This window comes from Telopea speciosissima, chromosome 8, assembly GCF_018873765.1.
Source record: "Telopea speciosissima isolate NSW1024214 ecotype Mountain lineage chromosome 8, Tspe_v1, whole genome shotgun sequence".
Classification (NCBI taxonomy): Eukaryota; Viridiplantae; Streptophyta; class Magnoliopsida; order Proteales; family Proteaceae; genus Telopea; species Telopea speciosissima.
The window spans coordinates 55989638-56012897 of NC_057923.1; the positions used below are offsets into that span (position 1 = coordinate 55989638).

The window sequence follows — 23260 nt, forward strand, 5'->3', positions numbered from 1 at the left end:
CCACTAGTTTCTGCTTCTAGAAAGAGCTTTACATATTGATCTATTGCCAAATCAATCTCTCTCTACATTACAAGGTCATTGTTTACATATATTGGAAAATCTTCTTGTAATCAAAGTTGATGAAAGTAATCGTAATTTTTTGCCCTTGTAGTATATTACATTTCTTAATTTTACATGGTCTTATATTTATTTACTCTTGTTGACCCGACCAAATAGGTGAGTCTTTAGCTCAAAAAGGAAGAGCACCTGGGTTTGTTCCCAGGAGATGATAGTTCGAACCCATCGGGACTCGTAGAGTGTTATGTTTAGTTTTTTTTTTTCCCCTTATCTGAACTGATTTGATTTCTACTTTAGAATTATATGTATTTCTCAGATTAGTCAGTACATCTCTTCTCATCTTTGAGAACCATTCCTGTTTCCTTTTACCACAATTCTTTGGATGAATCAGTGGTCCATTATTTGCTATCACAGTTGTTTTTGATAAACCTGGTTTTGTATGAGAAATGCATTTCTCCTTTTCTAATTATATGCATCAGAAAACGTTTGGATTTTGATTAGTTTATTTTTATCGTTTCAAGTCGTTTATTTATTTATTTTTACAGCCATTTATCTGTAAAGTTGTATAAGAAAAAGCAGTCCTTTCTAAATCTGATGGTAGAAGCGTATGGGAGTATATTCTACCTAGGACAAGGAAAATCAGTTGAAGCTTATCTGATTTATTCTTGGTGAAGATCCAGATAGAGTAAATGATGATAATGACAATTGTTTTAAGAAGATAGGGGACTTAGAAGATGTTTCTGGTTTGCATCCTTCTATGTATTTTTTTATTTCTTTCTCTGCTGATGTTTATACATTTAACTTTTGGAAGTAATTTTCAGTATCTTCTTTTATGTTTCAGGTTAGTTAGAATGTGGAAACTTATGCTTGAATGCCATCGGTATCAGTTCCATGCTATAACAGAGGCAAGAAATTTAGATGCCATTGTATCTAGCAGAAAGTTTAAAATTGATAATCTTGAAGCTGTTTCCACACAAATGCTACTAATTGCTGTGGAGTTTGCTACACGACTCAATTAACTGGAAGAGAGTAAGTTGAGAGTTTTCCAATTGATTGGTTAATTGTTGAAACCTTCTTGGTATTTTGGATTTCTTAGCTTAACCCCGGATTGATGCAGGATGACACTAATTTGATTTGCCCATTAGAAGATAGCAATGGGCTGCATTCCAGTTCTTGGTGAAATGGCAACAAACTTGCAGCCTAATCAGGATTTTCCTTAATTCATGGCTGTATGTGCCAGTGATCATGGATTTTGCAGTGACAGAAGTAAAAGGATATCTACACTAATGGCAAGCATTGAAGTTGACAGCAAGGAGCTAAAGCTTGCTAAGGCATTGCCATTCCAATCGATGTATAGAAAGAATGCTCCCTCAAATAAGTCGGGCTTAGCTTCAATTGTCATAAAAAATGAACCTGGTTTTTTCATAAGGACAGTTTATCAATTTTAGATAAAAAGGTAGAGAGGAAAAATGTTTGTATGAATCTTGATGGACTTGAACCATCATCGCCTAGGAACAAACCTAGGTGCTCTTCCGTTTGAGCTAAAGACTCACCTATCCACATAAATATGGATTTTAAGTTTTATTGAGCTGAAAATAAGGTATGGAGAATAAAAGAAGCATTATTGTTTGACCAATATGGGTTTTAAGATCAAATATGTATGACAAAAGCAAACATTGTCTTGCAATATTAAGAAAGTTAGATTAGAGAATTTAAAGGAGACTCCCCAACCCCCCCTGCTTTAGTGGATTCAAGTGTGTTCTGTATCATTTCAACACAAGGTTTTTTGTATTAGCATTCCCCTCCTAACAAAATTCTAAAGAAGGCATTTGTACTCTGGCCAAAAAAATGAATGCTACAAATTACTACAGAATTGAATGCATTTAGTGGAACTCAGAAGGAGAAAAGATGAGGAGAACCAAATTTAGTTGGTTCAGTCATGTTCCCAAAAAACAAGAATGCACTAGTTGATTCAGACATGTTCCCAAGCAGTTGGTATGCTAGCTAAAGCAGGTATTTACAAGCACCACTGCAATAATTTCACATTGTACAGATCTTATTTTGCAAATGATAAACTTGCATTTTGACCATATAAATACGTGCAACAAGCACCATCCTTTCAGTAGAAATAATACAACCATGCCTAATTAGCTCCAATACATTACAGAGGAAGCTAGTTAGAAATTATCCATCGATTAAAATCGAATAACCAATTGCTCTAACCCATCGTCTGCCTGGCTGGTCGATGCACAAATTGGATTTTTTTTGTGACTAAAAATCCAAGAACGAAAGAACAGAACTCCCTCAAAGAGATGAAATCTATAATGAAATTCTAAGTGAGATTTTGTGCTACTAGCAAACCTTTTACAATCTCCATTTTGAACGCATGAGTTTACCTTTGAAAATTCCCCTGTAGAACCAACTAATAGAAGACTCCCTTTACTGAGATAGGTCACTTGTGTCATCTCTGTAGTTCTAGACGACATCTCCAAGGGTTGAATTGGGAACCAGGGAAGCTCAAAACTGAAAAGTTTGTGAAAGTGAGACAAAGACTTACATACCTTCGACCTTCGCCAAACCAGCGGAGGGAAGAGAGATGCAGATTTCGTCACAGAGGAGGCTCCTCGGTTTGGGTTCGCTGGGAAGAAGGGGAATAGAGCAGTCGTGGGTGTCGTGGGTTGAGACAGAAGAAGAGGAATCGTGGAGGGAAGAGAGATGCAGATTTCGTCACAGAGGAGGAACGATGGGGGTGGGATCGAACCAGGAGGAAGAAGAGAAATCTAGGGTTTGAGATTTCGTCACAGAGGAGGAAGACGATGGTTCGTTGTTTGGCGGAAAAGCTGGCTTCAAATCTTTTGTTTTTGTTGCGTGTGGAAACCTCTGATGTTTAGTTCGCCCACGGATGAGCCTGCAAAAACCAAGTGATGAGCACAAGAGAGCCGGTGTGGCTCCGGCCTAGGACTCTCCGATGCTCAAGTTAGATCACCAGTGCAACAACGTAACAGCTAGTAAAAGTGAGATGAGCAATAGAGCTCCATACCTTAGTATTTATAGAGGGAGATGAGGCGGTTGGAGGAGTCCTAATATGGTAAGAGTCCTTGTTTGATAAGGCTCTTCTCGCAGAGCGGAGTGGAGTGGAGAGTTTCTTTCGGGGTCGGACTCTTGTTAAGGTAAGAGTCCTCATGGGAGTGCTGACGTGGCCCCGCAATCCCTGGTGGGACGTTATGGTAGCTTCTGTGGAGGAGGGCTCGGCCTGGGAGGTCGGCTTAGGAGATCGGCCCCGGCGTGTATGACCTGAGGGTCATCACTAGTTGTGTGAGCTTGGCCGCGCTATGGTGCTCCAATCAAGACCTACCTGAGTAGGCTCGGACCGTGGGGTCGGCGGGCATACTGCTCAGCCGCGATGGGAGATCTTTGGGTTGGTACTGGTCTACCGTGCCGTGCGGCCAGAGATCGGCCGAAGAGCTTGGCCTATTAGGTCGGCTTCGTCCAACCCGTATGAGTTCGGCTCAGCGTCCGGTTGACTTGGATGTGTCCGACGAGCTCGGCCAAACAGTAAGGTTCGTCGAAGATTGGGTTGGCCCGATTTTTCGCCGAACTCAGTTCGGTCATGTGGCAGCTTCTAATTGGTGAGGTGTTTTATGCCTTATCAGTTTTAGTTATAGACGGGTCCGGCTTGGTAAACCCAGAGACAGTGGAGATTAGATGGAAGTTTGAACTCCAAGAATGAATCCTATTTCCACCACTCAAACCTATAAAGATTCAAACCTAAAATCCACAAAAGAAGAACAAGAATCATTAAAATGGAACAGGGATTTTTCCTTACAAAACTGAGTTTTTGAATAGTCGAATGCGAGGTGCCAACTGAATGCAGGGTGTGCCGTCACGATGAGGTAGAAGATGCTGCCCTTCGGCAGACCAGATGAGGTGAGGAGGACGATGGGGTGGAAACGAAGGAGGAAGAAAGGAGGAAGGAGACGTTTTAGGTTTTTACGTTTTGATTTTGAAAAAGGGAGGAAAGCTGTGAAATCGTTTTACTTTGGTTTAGGTTTTAGAGTGGTCCGGTTGAAAATAACGGTTTTGTTTTGGGTTGATTTGGTTTGTTTTTCTAAAACCATTTAAACTCAAAAATTCAAAAAAGTTTAAAATGTACCGTTAGATGCCACATTTTACAGGTGTCAACGATATATTCCAGCGCTAGAAAGATCGCCGCTATGCCTAAGCCGTAGAAGATCTGGATTGATGGTTTAATGGTTGGATTCTCAAGTGTGGTGCACTAGACCGTAATGGGGACGATGAAAATCTTATTGGGACACACTTGGATTGTACTCAATCAATAAAATAAGAGAACAAGAAAACATTTTTACATTCATTTCATTTACCATTTTCGTCCTCTATACATATAGAGGGCATAGGATTATTAATTACACTTATTCCATAGTTGGGCTGATACGGTTATAAATCCAAGAGTCATGAATCATAACAAAAGTCGCAACTCATCTCCTCACCTTCTCTTCTTACACATGCATTTCTTGCCACTTTTGATCTTCCTCATCATCTCTATTTTAACGCTCAAACCAAGAGAATTTAAAAACGATACTACTTTCCTTCCAATGCAATTGAAAGAAAATGTCATCATTAGTCTTTACAAACGAAATGTTACTCTTTTTCTCTATACAGGTTGTGAGCAATCGAACAGGAAAAAATCAGTACTAAAAAAAGTCAACAGTAACAGAACGCTACCTCGTCGTGGGTAAGACATGACGACCATGCTTAAACACAAAAAAATCGTTTTGGGTGTTTGGAAATTTTGGAAATTTTGCTTTTATATGGGGGTACGCAAAAAGCAAAATTTCCAGACACCCAAGGGATTTTTATAGTCTCAAGTGCACGATCGACAAGTGCAGTTCAAGTGCATATTTGAGAGAGCGCCACCTGACAGATTTTAATCGAACGATTAGGATTGAATTCATTTGATTTACCCATCCACCTCTAACCTAACCTGAATTCATCCCACCCAACCGTAATCTAAACTGATCGATTCTTTCATTCTCACTCCTCCCTCTCTCAATAGGGAAACAAACGGCAGAGCAGAGCAGTCCAGCTAAAATAAGCATTGGACGACCACCGAAGAGCGACGGCGCCAATGTTACCGCTTTTGCCTCGACAAACTCCATCGAAACGAGTGAGGGAAGCCGCAGATACAGAAATGGTGGTGGTGGCTTTGAGGCAATTGAGGTAACGAGCAAGGAGGTGATGGTATTGGTAGCTTTATTCTCTAAATTGAGAAAGCGGCTCAGCTAAAGAATCTTAGTGAAGGTTTTGAAAGTTGAAACTAAAGATTTAGTAATTCTTTTGGATAAGGAAACTAAACGATAGTTTAGGAAGTTACAGACTGTGGCAAGGAAGACGGAGAGGAAAGGAATTAATGGAGAAAACAATTCATAATAAAAGGTATTTTCTAGAGAGAAGAGCGAGGGGGGGGATTCTAGACTTTCCTAAAACTGAAAAAGAATTGTTAATTTTTATATCTTAAGAAAAATCTAAAACTAATTATGATCAAGGGTATTAAGAATATGAGAAATTTATAAGAAAATATATGAATGATAAAGAGGGAAAGATGATATTTAAGAAAATAATAAGGGTAAAATAGTCAAGTGAAAAAGTAGCCACGCAACATGAGTTCGTGCACTTATATAATAGTATGATATATATATATATATAGTAAGGGTTCTTTCTCTGTAATCAATCTGAGAGAGGTGTACGGGTGAGCGGTTGTAATCCTATTCTCCATTGATAGAGAAGCAGATCTCATCTCATTGTGGAGGTAGATAATTTTGCCGAACCGTGTAAAAATCCTTGTGTGTGTTGTGTGATTTTTTGTTTGCGAGTTCCATTCTTTTCTACATCATTTTAAATTCTCATTTTTCTGTACTTTGAACATAATCCAAAATGAGAGTCCAACTTGATCCAAAACTAAATAGGATTAGGGGGAGTGTTCTCTATGGGGGAGCGCAAGGACAACATATGCGCTACAACCAATGGGCGCGCATTGGCATCTTGGGGGTGAAATTTCTATCTTTCATGGGGGGCGGGGAGGTCATTTCCCCCCCTCCCCTCATTGTGTCTGGACGTGACCCCTGTGCCCCATAGAGAGAACTTTTCTCCATAGGATTATTACACTTATTCCATAGTTGGGTTGGTGCTATCTACAAACCCATAAATTAAAAGTAGTTATAGCCCATTTAGAAGACTCCCAATTAAATTGACCAAAAAACAAGAAAGCCCCAACAACTTGAAAAGGTCCAACTGATCATACGGCCATAAACCCAAGGGTCATGAATCATAACAAAAATCACAACTGATCTCCTCCCCTCCTTTGCTTACACATTCAAGCCAAGAGAATGGTGAAACGGTATGGACAAGGGGTAAAACAGTCAAAAGTCCATTTCTTTTTTGAAAAAATCATAGACAAATTTTTTGGATATAGCCAATCATGCAATCCCGTATTGTATTGATTTTTCATGTGATCGTTATACTCGATCCAATACCATGCACTTAAACATGTTTAAGACAACAGACAGATTCACCCAAAAAATTGACGGTGGGATTACTGTGACGAATAGTAATCAGTAGTTGTATTCACAAAACATGTCGCATAGGGAAGGTGGTATTACCGGGAGTTGCAAAATTAAAGAATTGGAGAGGATTTTTATCCCATCAAAATTATAGTTACAAAAGAAAAGGCAACACGATAAAAAATAAAAAATAAAAGTTATAGAGTTTTGAATTTAAGTGTGGTATTCAATTTGGTTTCGGCTCAAACTGATGGTTTTTTAAGTAAAATCGAAACGAAACGAAACGAACCGAACTAGATGCTCATATACCGGAACCGAAATCAAACTGAATTTATTCGGTTCGATTTGGTTTGGTTAATTCGACTCGATTTCGGGTTCGATATTCAATTTCGGTTTAATTTTGACACCCTTAGGGGAGAGGTCATTTTGCCCCCCACTATGTCTGGACATGGTCCTTGTGTCCCTCTCAGAGAACTTTTCTCCATAGGATTATTACACTTGTTCCATAGTTGGGCTGGGGCTATCTATAGACCCATACATAAAGTCGTTATAACCCATTTAGAAGACTCCCAATTAAATTGACTAAAAAACAACATCTATAAGGCCACAACCACTTGAAAAGGTCCAACAGCGAAGAGACCGGTGAAACGGTATGAACAAGGGGTAAAAAAGTTAAAATTCATATTTTAAAGAAAATCAGAGATAAATTTGTCTAATACAACGGATCATTTGATATTGTATTGTATCGGTTTTTCAGGTGATCATTATACTTGATCCAATACCGTGCAGTAAAACATGTTTAAGACAACAGACAGATTCACCCAAAAAATAAAAGACAGCGGACATAGATTAACCCAAAAGACAGCAGACACACAACTCTCTGTCAGAATAAACATCCAGTCATCCAAGTACATACTCCAACAAGTTCTTTTCTATCAAACAGTGTTCTATTGTCTTCGTGCGACATCCAAAGGTGCTGATTTCGAGAAAAAAAAAAAAAAAAAAAAAACTGGGTCAATCAAGTTCGTACTGTTGGATAAAGCATCTTCCACGTGTCGGGCTCTTATACCCAAACTACAAGGCACCATAAGATGAAGGATTTGCAAAGGATTTTAATCAGGTGTAAATCTTCATCATAATTTATGATTGATGATTCTATATTTCTATCAACACCCAAGTAAATAATAGAAACGTACCAAATCCAAAACAATGGCTTCTGGCCACACAAATCTTACATTAATTGAGACTTCATGGAAACATTATCTACAAATGGAAAGGAATATATCCCATAAACAAAGTAGAAGTATACTTTTTCTCTCTCCCTCTCAGCCAATAGCAGCCGTGGCTGAGACTCCGGCAGTGTGAGTGTCGTTCGCACTCTCGTTGATCGCATTGAGAATAACGATGAGGGAAACGATGAACGCATGATCGACGTTTGGATACGCAGTCACCGTGAAATTATCCTTCCCAAACAGCACACTTTGAACAGTATGTTTCTTATGCATCTGCACATCAATCAAATTAATCAATTCCTTCCATCCTAAATAGATTCTCATATTAATTAAAGTTGTGCTTTGTAAGAATGCATTCAAGGTCGATTTTGCATTGTCAGATAATAAAAACAACTATTTTTATCAATTGTTGAGAATGCAAAATTGACTAAAAATGCATACCAAACGCTGCCTTACTACTGACTAATCTCACAAGTTTTTTTTTTTCCCCCCTTACTTGTGCGATGAGGTTAGAGGAATCTCCAACATAGATCTTGCAAGATCTCTCCAACCAGCTCCCTTTGATCTTGAAATCACAAACTTCCTCATTGGTATTATTACCCGCCAAGAACACATTAAGTTGAGTCTTAAATTGGAACAAAGAAGACCTCTTTGCACTAAATAACAGATCATTCGAGTCACTACTATCTCCCCTGAACACTTCCCATCTTGAATGTGCACTCAATATCTGGAAGAAGAAAAAAACACTTTAAATGGTTTGTTTGAAGCTTAAATTAGAAACCAATTCCGGATCACAACAAATGTTAAAATTTAAAGAAACTATCATTATTGGAACCTTTTTTCGAATAGAGAGGAGGGGATTGCTATTGGCATCGAGAAGGACACGACGATCATGAAGACTGAAGAGGGTATTTTTAACTTTGAAGATGATATTGCCGTTAACGTCGGCGACGGAGAAATTGCCTTCTCCAATGGATAAAACCTTCCTTACGATGGTGAGATCAACAGGGTAGGGAGCACAGAATTGGGGACCGACGACGGTGATAAGATTGGTTAATGGTGGATAGTTATTAGAGTGCTCAGCCATGGCCACGGTGGAGACGATGCTAGACAGAGAGATAGGTTTCTATTTTTTTTTTTTTTTCCGCCGGTAAGTAGAGATGTGTTTCTATCACAAAAATAAAATAGAATGTATAGGAAGCAAAAGATGAAGTTATGAAGACTGGAGGATGTTCTCAACAAGTCCTAAAAAAATATCTAGTCAACTTTGCTATGCTGGGAATTGATATCCTTTGACTTCCTCAACCATTGCATCAAGGGCTAGATTATTTTCTCATCATACACACCTGTGTATTTCTGTGTTGAAAAATATTCATCCAAAACATATGTGTTAACACATGTAATAAAGGAATATAATATTTATTTTAATTAAAGAGAAATCACAGTTGATAATGTCAAACTCAAGCAACATACACAACATCATGAAGCTTAAAACACTATTTTTTTTCTTGGAAACTATCATAAAACATAATAATCTTAGGGAATCAACGGGCTGAATCGTACCACCAATCACTCCCTTTTAGATTGCAGACGTCTCCTTATGGTGCAAAATCGAATTTTTGTTAATTAGCTTTCAGGATAAAACAATCTCACTGATACCTTCAATAGTCGTTGTACTCATTTATTGGGCCATGTCAGGATACACTCGAATTGTACTCAATCAATAAGGAAAATTTTTTTTTCTTCCAAAAACTCACATTAAATTACTTCAAAACAAGTAAACCTTTTTTTTTTTTTTTGGTAAACAACAAGTAAACTTAATCTAAGAGTAAATAAGAGAGCAAGAGAGCATTTTTACATTCATCTAGTTAGCCATTTTTCGTCCTCTATACATATAGAGGGAAAGTGTCCCTTTGACACATTCATTCAGAACACCCCAAACGAGATGGTTGTCGCATTATATTTTTAATGCTTGGTCATTGCCGGTTGATCACCTTGGCGATCCAATCGATCACCTTCTCCCAACGATTATGTGACTAAGAACAACGCTTTTGGGAAACATCGACCAACACACGCTAATCAACCAGATGGTCGACTACTTATCTAGTCCGGTCAACCAGGAGACAAAACCATGTAAAAAAATGGATGCACGCACTTGTAGGGATTAGAGAATGAAACCAAAAATAAATAAGAGTTTTAAATCTTAAATTCATTATAAAACTTTTAAAATACAACAATTCCCTCACAAATTCAAAATACCGATCCAACAAAAACCGAAATTGATGATCACATTAGAACAAGTACGACACGTCGTTGTAGATGGCTTGACTTGAATCACTACTAAGTCTGTAAGTCCTTCTACAGAGTATGGGAGAACTCAAACTTTTTAAACATTTCCTCATCTATGTAGCCGACTGACTCACCATCCATATCTTACTTTCTGTCTCTATTTGTGTCTCTTTCAATTTAGTCTTGTCTGCATCTCACTATCATGAATGTTTAAAGAGTGTGCCCTCAAATTTTTTATCAGGCGCGACATCATTTCCTACATTCCATTTAAGTTAGGCCCTAGTGCGCGTCATAATTAACCCCCACATTTCATGAATATTTGGTTGATTGAGAGTTGTAAGATTCATCCTCCTTTCATTATGGTGTGTATTACTTTACCATCTAATCAAATGAGTGAACCATAGTAGTCATAATTAGAGTGAAAGGAATGCTAGTATTTCGCAACAATATCAAGATGAAACCTCAACTTCTTTTATCAATCCAGAAGGATATGAAAGACAGAGCGAAAAAGGCTCTTATAAAAAATGGAAGGTTTAGCCAAAATTGCTACTTGAGCGAAAAATGGGAAGTGCAAGCCTCCTGCTCCCATTTTTAAGGGAAACTTCTTGTGATTTTTGATTATGTTGTTGTTATTGTAGTGTTGCTGGTTTTTTCTTCCTTCTCACGGTCTTATCCATGAAGGGAAGGGTGTCTCTCTTGTATGATCTGTATTCTTCATTGATAGAGAAGCAGATCTCATCTCACCGTGAACTTAGGCAATCTTATCGAACCATGTAAATCTTTGTGTGCATTGTGTGATAGTTTGTGTTTTTCATTCTTTTCTGCATTGTTTCAGGTTCTCATTTTTTTATACACTTTGAACATAATCCAAAACTAGAGTCCAACTTGACCCAAAACTAAAATAGGATTAGGGAGAAAAAACAATATCTGGTTGCATGCGATGCACGGCTCCTACGCCCAATCACAAGACCACAAGAAATGGCCGCTGCACCCCCATGGAAATACAAAATTCCCTAAGGACGTGATGATCATTCGTGTGGCTCTGCAATAATTTGCATTCTTCCTAACACCGTTACTGTAGAGGAGTTGATTTGAGTTTTTTCAGAAACCAGGGGGTGATCTGTAATTTACCCATTATTCAATGATTTTGAAGAGAACGGCATAATTTGTTATATTCCCCACCCCAGCCACATTGAAAAGCCTTAATTGGGTGAGAGAATTGTTTTTCAGCCATGATTTAAACTGTGTCCAAGGTATATATTCTTTATATTTCCATCATATTTTGTCTTATGATTTAACAATAGAAACCTAACCATCAGAATGTTGTGATATGGGAAATACCAGCTTATGCTATAATGGATTGTCAACCACTAAGTTATTTGGCCATTTGACCTTTCTACTGGATTTTTCTAAGGCCGGAGACTTTGTACATCCTTGGTGGATCCAATATCAGAAGTCCGTTTAACTGATTTTTCTAAAATCGTTCCGTTTGCGGTTTCCTGACCGGTGTGGTTTTTTAGGGCCTCTCATAAGAGGGTGGTGGGATCCACTTGGGATATCTGATCTAACATTCTGCCTAAGTGGGGTCCACCCTCCTCTTGTGAGAGGCATTAAGGAACTGCACCGATTAGGGAACCGTAGACAAAAAAAATTCGCATTAAATATGTGCGTACTGTCACTAGCAATCAAAATTTCTTTTTATGTTAGATGGAAAACTTGATAACAAATTTCAATTTCAATTTCAATAACCGAATATATATAAGCTCGTCTTACTGATTCTATTTATAGTTTTCGGAGTAGAGATTTAAATCCATTCATCTCTTTGAACAAGAATAGCATGCAATAATTTGCATTCTCAATAATACCATCAAATTTTGGGTTTTACTCGAATCATATATTCCATGTGCTAACTATATGATAACAAAATGAGAATGCCGGAAAAATGAAAAACCCCCCACACTCCAAAATACCTCTTAGCACGATAATAAACAAGCACTTTCAATTGCATATTGACAAGTATATACAGTTGTTTCTTCGAACTTTCGGTCTTCCGACCGAAAACCACGAGATGCTAAAAATAAGGATCGTTCCTACTCTTCCTCAGGCAACAAGTGGGTTAACTCTACCTCTGCCTCGATTGCTCCAAGGATTTTTGAACGCACATGAAAACAGGAAAAATAACAGAAGAAAACTCAATCTTTGGATAAAAACAGAGTACTCTACTGGAATGGTTGTATAGAACGACAAACAACACATCAACAATCCTTGCAATAAGGAAAGAACTCTACTACACTACGCTAAGTTACTCCTACTCCTAGATAGAAATTAAATGCGAGGTTTGGATAATCAGTTGAAAAATCCCCTTGTATCTCTTCTCGCTTCTTATTAATAGCGGCTGGATTTCTTACATCTCCCTTAACGCAGCCAGTTCCGACCCTTTAACTTGTCATGTCCACTTCCCAAGGCACACTATCATTAACCCCAACTGGCCACTCACTGATAACCACTAGTAAAAGTCCTGTTTGCTTCAAACTTCCTAGGCCACTTTCTTTCGTGGGCCATGACGGTTCCCCTGGGCTAAATTGTCATTGATCACCTTGGACCGGCCATTTTTGGGCCGTCAGGTTCGCCTTCCAGACCGAACCATTTCGGGATGTAAACAATAGTATAATCATATATGGTAAATAACCAATAAACATGCTTGCAACTATCCATAGAAATTGAACTTATATCCAACCATTAGACGTTTAATCAATTAAATGCCACTTGGCATGATGAGACAATAAACAAAGTCGATAAATTAAGTCACTGAGCTAAAATCATTAAAAAAAATTAAGTAAATTACAGGTCACCCCTTGATTTTCAAACGAAACTCAGATCACCCCCTGGTTTTTGAAAAAACTCAAATCACCCCTGGTTTAGACCCCAATATGACAAATTAGTCCCTACCGTTAGTTTTATGCTGTTAAGTGATGATGTCAGCTAGTTAAATAAATTTAAATCCCTAAGCTACCCTTGACCAATGTTGAAGATGAAGGAAAGGTAGTATTGTAAATTTAATTTTAATGTTTTAGTACAAGGGTAAAATAATCTTTTCACATCAATAACTAACAGTAGACTAACACCGTTACTGTAGAGGGGGTGATTTGAGTTTTTTCAAAAACCAAGGGGTTAATACCCAAAAAGTATGACAATAAAATCAACACGATCAAAAAAATTCTATTGAACATCTTATCAACAAACATGATACAAGATAACATAATAAATAATAAAACTGTTGCATCATAAGATTATCATTGGGATAACTTAGCCCATGTTCCCTTACACATGGTGTACTTAAAGAGGCCAGCAAGTAAAAGGCAATGTAACAAGTTTTTTTTTTTTTTTGGTAAACTAAGCAATGTAACATTACATGACTTGAATTGCCAACATGTTCAGCCTAGTCTTTGTAACAACCGAGTTTCTAGACCCAAACAATTCCAAGTGAATGATGGTTGGATTCAAATGTACTAGGCCGTGATCATCACTCATGTGCCATGCAACAAAAAGAACTAGTTCCAATATGGGCTTTGTGCTGGGGTACGATGTCTTTACTTTGTCGTTTGCATAAGTGGGCTGATTCCGAAGGCTTGTTAAGAAGTTGTAGGCCAAGAAATTGGTTTTTAGGGCTATGTGGGAATTTCAATAAATTACCTATACAAGATTCCGTTATATATATATATATATATATATATATAAAAGAGTTCTTTCTCTGTAATCAATCTGAGAGAGGTGTAAGGATGAGTGATTGTAACCCTATTCTCTATTGTTAGAGAAACAGATCTCATCTCATTGTGGAGGTAGAAATTTTTGTCGAACCACGTAAATCCTTGTGTGCATTGTGATTGTTTGTTTGCGATTTCCATTCTTTTCTACATCATTTTAAATTCTCATTTTTTCTATAATTTTGAACATAATCCAAAATTAGAATCCAATTTGACCCAAAACTAAATAGGATTAGGGGGAGTGTTCTCTGTGGGGGAGCGCAAGGACCACATATGCGCGACAACCAATGGAAGCGTGCTAGCATCTTGGGGTGAAATTTCTGTCTTTCATGGGGCGTGGGGAGGTCATTTCGCCCCCCCCCCCCACATGATCCCTGTGTCCCCACAAAGAACTTTTCTCCATAGGATTATTACCACTTATTCCATAGTTGGGCTGGTGCTATCTGTAGACCCATAAATAAATAGTAGTCATAACCCATTTAGAAGACTGCCAATTATATTGACTAAAAAACAACTTCAAGAAGGTCCCAACAACTTGCAAAGGTCCAACTGATCATACGGCTATAAACCCAAGAGTCATGAATCATAACAAAAATCACAACTGATCTCCTCCCCTCCTCTGCTTACACATTCAAGCCAAGAGAACGGTGAAACGGTATGGACAAGGGGTAAAACAGTCAAAAATCCATTTTTTAAAAGAAAATCGTAGACAAGTTTGTCCGATACAACCAACCATGCAATCCCGTATTGTATCGATTTTTTATGTGACCAATATACTCGATCCAATACCATGCACTATAACATGTTTAAAACAACAGATAGATTCACCCAAAAAATAAATGACAGCAGACACACAATTTTCCATCAGAATAATCATCTGGTCATCCCAATACATGCACCAACAAGTTATTTCTGTCAAACATTGTTCTTTTGTCTTGGTGCAACATCCAAAGGTGCCAAACTCAAGAAAAAAAATAAAAAAAACTGGGTCAATCAAGCCCAGTATGTTTGTAAACGGATCGGATTCGGCTTGGATAATATTATATCAGCATCCGCATCCGATTAGCTTTCGAACAGATTCTGATAGTGCTAAACGGATGTGGAAGTTTGAGTTTCGTTCGCGCTCTCGTTTGCGCTCTCGTTGAATATCTCATTGAGAATAACTATGAGGGAAACAATGAACGCATAATCGACGTTCGGATACACAGTCACCATGAAATTGTCCTTTTCCAACAGCATGCTGTGAACAGTATTTTGATGCATCTGCACATCAAAAAAAAAAAAAAAAATCAATTCCTTCCATCCTTCATTGATTCTCAAATTAATTAAAGCTGTGCTTTGTAATGCATTCTTGTAATGCATTCTAGGTCGATTTTTTGCATTCTCGAACCATAAGAACAACTATTTTTATCAGTCGAGAATGTAAAATCGACTAAGAATGAATACCAAACGCTGCCTTACTACTAATTTATCTCACAAGTTTCTGTTTTTTTGTCTTTACTTGGGCGATGAGGTTAGAGGAGTCTCCAATATAGATCTTGCAAGATCTCTGCGACCAGCTCCCTTTGATCTTGAAATCACAAACTTCCTCATTGGTATTATTACCCGCCAAGAACACATTAAGTTGAGTCTTAAATTGGACCATAGAAGACCTCTTTGCATAAAATAACAGATCATTCGAGTCACTGCTATCTCCCCTGAACACTTCCCATTTTGAATGTGCAGTCCATATCTAGAAAAAAAAACAAAAACAAAAAACACTCTTTAAATGGTTTGAAGCTTAATTTAGAAACCAATTCCGGATCAAAAAATATGTTAGAATTTAAAGAAACTATCATTATTAGAACCTTTTTTCGAAAAGAGAGGAGAGGATTGCCATTGGCGTCAAGAAGGACACGATGACCATGAAGACTTAAGAAGGTAATCTTAACTTTGAAGATGATGTTGCCGTTGACATCGGCGACGGATAAATCGCCTTCTCCAGCGACTAAAACCTTCTTCACGATGGTGAGATCAACAGGGTAGGGATCACAGAATTGGGGTCCGACGACGGTGATGGGAATGGTTAATGGTGGATAGTCGGAATGCTCAGCCATGGCCACGGTGGAGACGATGTCTAACAGACAGAGATGGATAATGTGTAAGTAGAGATGCGTTTCTATCACAAAAATAAAATAGAATGAATATATAGAAAGCAAAACATGAAGTTATAAACAGTTAAAGACTGGATGTTCTTAACAAGTCATAAAAAAATATCTTAGTCAACTTTTCTATGTTAGGATTTAATATCCTTGACTTCCTCAACTATTGCATCAAGAGCTAGATATTTTCATATTATCCATTTTCACATTATCCACACCTGCCAAAACATGTGTGTTAAGTTTCACCCAAAATTTAAGTTATTCTTCTTGTGTTTGCTAAATGCATGAATTCCTACCAAGGCCATTCTATCAAAATGGATCCGGTTAGATTGACTCCTCATGTGCTTTTTGTGGAAATGGTGTTGAATCCTCATGGTACCTTTTCATATCTTGTGATTAGATTAAACACATTTGGACGGTAGGACCTTTGAGGCTAAGAACTGATTCTTTGGTTTTTGATAATCTTAAATCTTTTTGTTTATTTTTTTATTTTAATCTCAAGTCGGATAAACAACTAGTCTCCTGGGTTTTTGGTGTGTTTTTTATAACTTGTTACTTTATCTGGACAACTAGAAACAAGGTGGTGATCGCCTCTCAAAAGGCTGATCCAATGTGGGTGGTTAATTGCACCCACAAATGGATCACTGATCAGAACTTGCTCCCTCCCTCTTTTCCGTCCCTGGATGTAATTGACAATAATGAAGCTATCTCGCTTAGTGCTTCCTATTTTAATTTATTCATGCTCAAGTTTCTTGTTTTAATCTGTGCAGGACACTATATTTCTTGACTAAACTTCGTAGGGTGGTCCTATTTCTTTTTGATAGATGGCAGAATTAAGTGTTTTGATATAGAGACTATTCACCACTCGGACGAGATAACAACACTCATTTTTGCGATCCGCAAAGGTTTTGACCATGCTGCCTGCATTGGGTTGAAGATTAAAGAAGTATGGACTGACAACAAGCTCATTACTGATACTCTTCCATCTCCAACCAAATGCTCATCGCCATGGAATTTGTTGAAAGATTTTCTATATATATCTAACCAAACCCAAGATGTAAATTTTATTAAGGATGGTAATCACATTTGTCTAACTATACCTAGGAATATGGCTAGGAATGCTTGCCTCAACAACTCTGTACACCTCTAATTTTTCTTATATATTTTCTTTTTTCCATAAAAAAAAATAAAACATGTGTTAAGGGAATATAATACTTAACTTAATTAAAGAGAAATCGTAGTTGACAATGTTAAACTCAAGTAACATACATGACATCACGAATCTCTTTTAGATTGTAGACGTGCCTTAGGAATGCTTGCCTCAATAACTTTGTACACCTCTAATTTTTCTTATATATTTTCTTTTTTCCATAAAAAAAAAATAAAACATGGGTGTTAAGGGAATAGAATATTTAATTAAAGAGAAATCATAGTTGATAATGTTAAACTCAAGTAACGTACACGACATCACGAATCTCTTTTAGATTGTAGACATCCCCTTATGATACAAAATCAGATTCTTGTGAATTAGATTTCAGGATAGAATAATCACGTGGGTCCTTTCAACAATTGTTGCACTTATTTACTGGGCCATATTGGGATGGATTTTTATCGTCCCCAGTGCGGTGCGCTGTCCAGTGCACGACACTTGAGAATCCAACCATTAAACCAACATTTGAGAAGATAAAAAGACATCACTACCCATGGTTTAATGGTTGGATTCTCAAGTGTGGTGCATTGGACCGCACTGGGGGTGATAAAAATCTTATCGAGACACACTTGAATTATACTCAATCAATAAAGTAAGAGAGCAAGAAAGCATTTTTACATTCATCTCATTAAATCGTCCTCTATATATATAGAGGGCATAGGATTATTAATTACATTTATTCCATAGTTGCACTGATACGGTTATAAATCCAAGAGTCATGAATCATAACAAAAGTCACAACTCATCTCCTCACCTTCTCTTCTTACACGCATTTCTTGCCACTTTTGAACTTCCTCATCATCTCTATTTTAACACTCAAACCAAGAGAATTTAAAAACGATACTACTTTCTTTCCAATGCAATTGAAAGAAAATGTCATCATTAGTCTTTACAAACGAAATGTTACTCTTTTTATCTATACAGGTTGTGAGCAATCGAACAGGAAAAAATCAGTACTTAAAAAAGTCAACGGTAATAGAACGCTACCTCGTTGTGGGTAAGACATGGCGACCATGCTTAAACACAAAAAAAAGGTATTGAATGTTTGGAAATTTCGCTTTTATATGGGGGTAAGTAAAAAGCAAAATTTTCAGACACCCAAGGGATTTTTATAGTCTCAAGTGCACGATCGACAAGTGCAGCTCAAGTGCATATCTGAGAGAACGTCACCTGGCAGATTTTAATCGAACGATCAGGATTGAATTCATTTGATTTACCCATCCACCTCTAACCTATCCTGAATTCATCCCACCCAACCCTAATCTAACCCGATCGATTCTTTCATTGTCACTCCTCCCTCTCTCAATAGGGAAACAAACGGTGGAGCAGAGCAGTCCGGCTAAAATAAGCATTGGACGACCACTGAAGAGCGACGGCGCCAATGTTACCACTTTTGCCTTGACAAGCTCCATCGAAGCGAGTGAGGGAAGCGGCAGATACAGAAATGGTGGTGGTGGCTTTGAGGCAGTTGAAGTAACGAGCGAGGAGGTGATGATATTGGTAGTTTTATTCTCTAAATTGAGGAGGTGGCTCAGCTAAAGAATCTTAGGGAAGGTTTTGAAAGTTGAAACTAAAGATTTAGTAGTTTTTTTGGATAAGGAAACTAAATGATAGTTTAGGAAGTTACAGAGTGTGGCAAGGAAGACGGAGAGGAAAAGAATTAATGGAGAAAACAAATCATAATAAAAGGTATTTTCTAGAGAGAAGAGAGAGAGGGGGGGGGGAATCTAGACTTTCCTAAAACTAAAAAAGAATTGTTAATTTTTATATCTTAAGAAAAATCTAAAACTAATTATGATCAAGGATATTAAGAATATGAGAAATTTATAAGAAAATACATGAATGATAAAAAAGGAAAGATGATATTTAAGAAAATAATAAGGGTAAAATAATCAAGTGAAAAAGTAGCCACGAAATATGAGTTCGTACATTTATATAATAGTATGATATATATAGTAAGAGTTCTTTCTCTGTAATCAATTTGAGAGAGGTGTAAGGGCAAGCGGTTGTAATCCTATTCTTCATTGATAGAGAAGCAGATCTCATCTCATTGTAGAGGTAGACAATTTTGCCAAACCATGTAAATCCTTGTGTGCATTGTGTGATTGTTTGTTTGCGATTTTCATTCTTTTCTACATCATTTTAAATTCTCATTTTTTCTATACTTTGAACAAAATCCAAAATTAGAGTCCAACTTGATCCAAAACTAAATAGGATTAGGGGGAGTGTTCTCTATGGGGGAGCGCAAGGACAACATATGTGCTACAACCAATGGGAGCACACTGGCATCTTGGGGGTGAAATTTCTGTCTTTCATGTGGGGCGGGGAGGTCATTTCCCCCCCCCCCATTGTGTCTGGACGTGACCCCTGTGCCCCCCTAGAGAGAACTTTTCTCCATAGGATTATTACACTTATTCCATAGTTAGGCTGGTGCTATCTACAGACCCATAAATAAAAAGTAGTTATAACCCATTTAGAAGACTCTCAATTAAATTGATTAAAAAACAACATCAAGAAGGCCCCAACATCTTGAAAAGGTCCAACTGATCATACGGCTATAAAACCAAAAGTCATAAATCATAACAAAAATCACAATTGATCTCCTCCCGTCCTCTGCTTACACATTCAAGCCAAGAGAATGGTGAAACGGTATGGCCAAGAGGTAAAACAGTCAAAAGTCCTTTTTTTTTTTTTTTTTTTTTTTTAAATCATAGACAAATTTTTCTGATACAGCCAATCATGCAATCCCGTATTGTATCAGTTTTTCATGTGACCGTTATACTCGATCCAATACCATGCACTAAAACATGTTTAAGACAACCGACAGATTCACCCAAAAAATAAAAGACAACAGACACAATTTTCCGTCAAAATAATCATCCGATCATCCCACTACATACGCCAATAAGCTAGTTCTGTCAAACAGTGTTCTTTTGTCGTGGTGCAACATCCAAAGTTGCTGAACTCAAGAAGAAAAAAAAAATGGATCAATCGAGCTCACACCGTTGAATGAAACATCTTTCACGGGTCGAGCTCTCACGCTCAAACTGCAAGGCACCACAAGATGAAGGAACTGCAGAGGATTTTAATTCGGTGTAAATCCTCATCCTAATCTATGATTGATGATTCTATATTTTTATTAACTCCCAAGTATAAAGAAACAAATCCAAAATAATGCATGGCTTCTAGCCTATTAAGAGAAAGATCACTGGACCGATACACCTGCCTTTCTCGGATTATTATCACATGTGATATGGATCTAGGCACCTATGGAAACCCAATCGGTTGGGCATCATGGACAGTCTATTTTAGCCATGTAATATTCTATTCAATATTCTTACATATCTTGTACATCACCCAGTATTGGGTTACCTTATTCACACATATTTGTAAGCCATGTATATATATCCCTATTGGGACTATCAATGAATTGGGGAATAATATTCACCTTAATATGGTATCAAGAGCCACAAAAGCTCCATCGAGCAAACCTTGATCGATTTTTTTTTTCAGTCTTTCTTTCTCCCTTCTCTTCCCTATTGCAATGGCTGAAGGCAATACCGATGCTGCCGATGGCAGTTCCTTTGTTGCGACAAATGACTTGCGCACTCCTCTTCCTCTGTCTTCTACCATCTCCCCTCCCTCATTAAACCATGCACACCATTATATTTCCCTTAAGCTCACATCTAAGAACTTCAATTTCTGGCAAACCCAAGTAGAACCAGTCTTAGATGGGCAGAACTTATTTGGTCACATTGATGGTTCCACCCCATGCCCTTCGGATCCAATTGAAGCTACGGCATGGCGACGACAAGACTCTCTCATTCGAAGTATGCTGGTTTCCTCTCTGTCCGAGGAAGTATTCCCACTGATTGTTGGTAAAAGGACCAACCGTGACATATGGACCACTTTACAGACTGCGTTCTCCTCTCCCTCTGAGGGCCGCCTGATGGCCCTGAACATGGCCTTGATCGATCTTGAACACAAGTCCAATGGATCGGTGTCTCTTTTTCTGCAGTGTGCCAAATCCATTGCAGATGAACTCGCTGCTGCAGGTCACTCGTTACGCTCTGGAGCATTCAATCTCCATGTGTATCAGGGATTGAAGCCTGAATTTAAATCCATGGTGTCCTCCCTCTTGACAAGAACTGATCTGATTGGTTATGATGATTTACATGCAATGTTATTGAGTCATGAGTTTCTTAATGGCTCATCGTTGATGAAGCTTACCTTTACCGATGCTGCTGCTGCTCTTTCCACTCAGATCACTGCCAATAATGTGCAACGTTCTTCTGCCTCTAGCCCCTCTGGCTCCTCTCCACCAAACCATGGTGGTCGTGGAGGCCGTTGGGGCCGTGGAGGCCATGGACCCTCTACAGGCTATGGACGGTTTTGGTGTTCTATCTGCAGGCGCACCAACCATTCCACAGATAGGTGTTTTTATCGTCCACAGGCCGCTTACCCTCCAAACTCATCATACCCATTTCCCAACACTGTCCCTCCATCAACCCATCATACCTACCCAAACCCGACTTCACATTTCCCATCTTATCCTCAAATAAACCCTGCTCTCCTACCCACATCTCATCCATCTACAGCTTTGCCCTGGTACCCTGACACTGGTGCATCTCACCATGTCACCCCTGACCTTCAAGCCTTCTCCCAGTATGACGACTATAATGGGACAGATCAATTGCATGTGGGTAATGGTAAGGGTTTGCAAATTTCTCATATTGGTTCGTCTTCACTTTCGTCTTTGTCTTCTAGTTCTTTTTATTTACACAATTTTCTGCATGTTCCATCCCTTTCCAAGTCTCTCTTATTTGTGCAAAAATTTTCTCAGGACAATAATGTTTTCTTTGAATTTCACCCTTCTCACTTTCTTGTGAAGGATCAGGTAACCAAGGAAACGCTGCTTTTCGAACCGAGTAAGGATGGTCTATACGAACTACATTCCACACTTTCCCCATCTGTGCATTATGCTGTCTGTAGCTCTCTTGATCTCTGGCATCACCGTCTTGGGCATCCAAATGAACACACTCTTAAGCATATGCTTCGTATTAATAATTTACCTTTTAATAGTACTCGTTTTAAATCTATGTGTAAGGCTTGTCAACTTGGCAAAGCCAGTCGCCTTTCTCTTTCTTCGTCTAGTAGTACAAGCATGTTTCCTTTAGATTTAATTTTTACTGATGTTTGGGGACCCTCCCCCATTCCGTCCATCTCTAATCACCGGTACTATGTCATATTTGTTGATGATAACACAAAATTCATATGATTCTATCCTTTAGTCCGCAAATCTGATGTATTTGAAAATTTTCCACAATTTCAGGCCTTGGTCGAGAGGCTATTTGGTAGAAAAATCAAGGCCCTACAATCCGATTGGGGCGGGGAATTTAGGTCCCTTCCTTCATATTTTTCAAAACTTGGAATTGCCCATCGTGTTTCTGCGCCACACACACATGAGCAACAGGGTTCCGTTGAGAGATGTCACCGACACATCGTTGAGACAGGTCTCACCCTTCTTGCTCATGGGCCTGTGCCACAGAAATACTGGCACTATGCCTTTGAAACTGTTGTTTTCTTGATTAATAGAATGCCATCTTCTGTCTCTCTTGGCATCTCTCCCTTTCAATTGGTGTTTCACAAAACACCAGATTATGGTTTCCTTAAAGTCTTTGGATGCCTGTGTTTTTCGTATTACGGTCATTTAATCGTCACAAGATGGATTACCGGTCCACAGCATGTGTCTTCCTTGGTTACAGTCCTTTGCACGCCGGTTATAGATGTTTAAATTTGCAATCTCAAAAATTAATTATTGCTCGCCATGTTCGGTTCGATGAGCAATCCTTCCCTTTTTCTGGTTTATCACCTTCACCTTCTATTCGTTCACCACCTAGCCCATCCATGCCTTGGGCATCATCTTCTCTGTCTCCACCACGTGCACCGTTACCATTCCCCATGGGGGTCTCACCTATGGGCACACCCA

General features: G+C 38.4%; 2 protein-coding genes across 2 annotated transcripts in view; both read right to left on the reverse strand.

The window, feature by feature from the left end:
• LOC122671863 (protein LURP-one-related 10-like) overlaps positions 1–23260 on the reverse strand; it is a 62301-nt gene that overhangs the window by 13764 nt on the left and 25277 nt on the right. Inside the window, exon 2 of the mRNA XM_043869321.1 lies at positions 15422–15652. Coding sequence (XP_043725256.1) covers positions 15422–15652 — 231 coding nt within the window. The remainder of the gene's footprint in view (positions 1–15421; positions 15653–23260) is intronic.
• Positions 7961–8975, reverse strand: LOC122671066 (protein LURP-one-related 15-like). Its single transcript, XM_043868157.1, has 3 exons — positions 8703–8975; positions 8364–8594; positions 7961–8140 (listed from the first exon to the last, which is right to left on the reverse strand). Exons 1-3 carry the CDS (start codon positions 8952–8954, stop codon positions 7961–7963), a joined length of 663 nt encoding a protein of 220 aa, XP_043724092.1. The 5' UTR covers positions 8955–8975.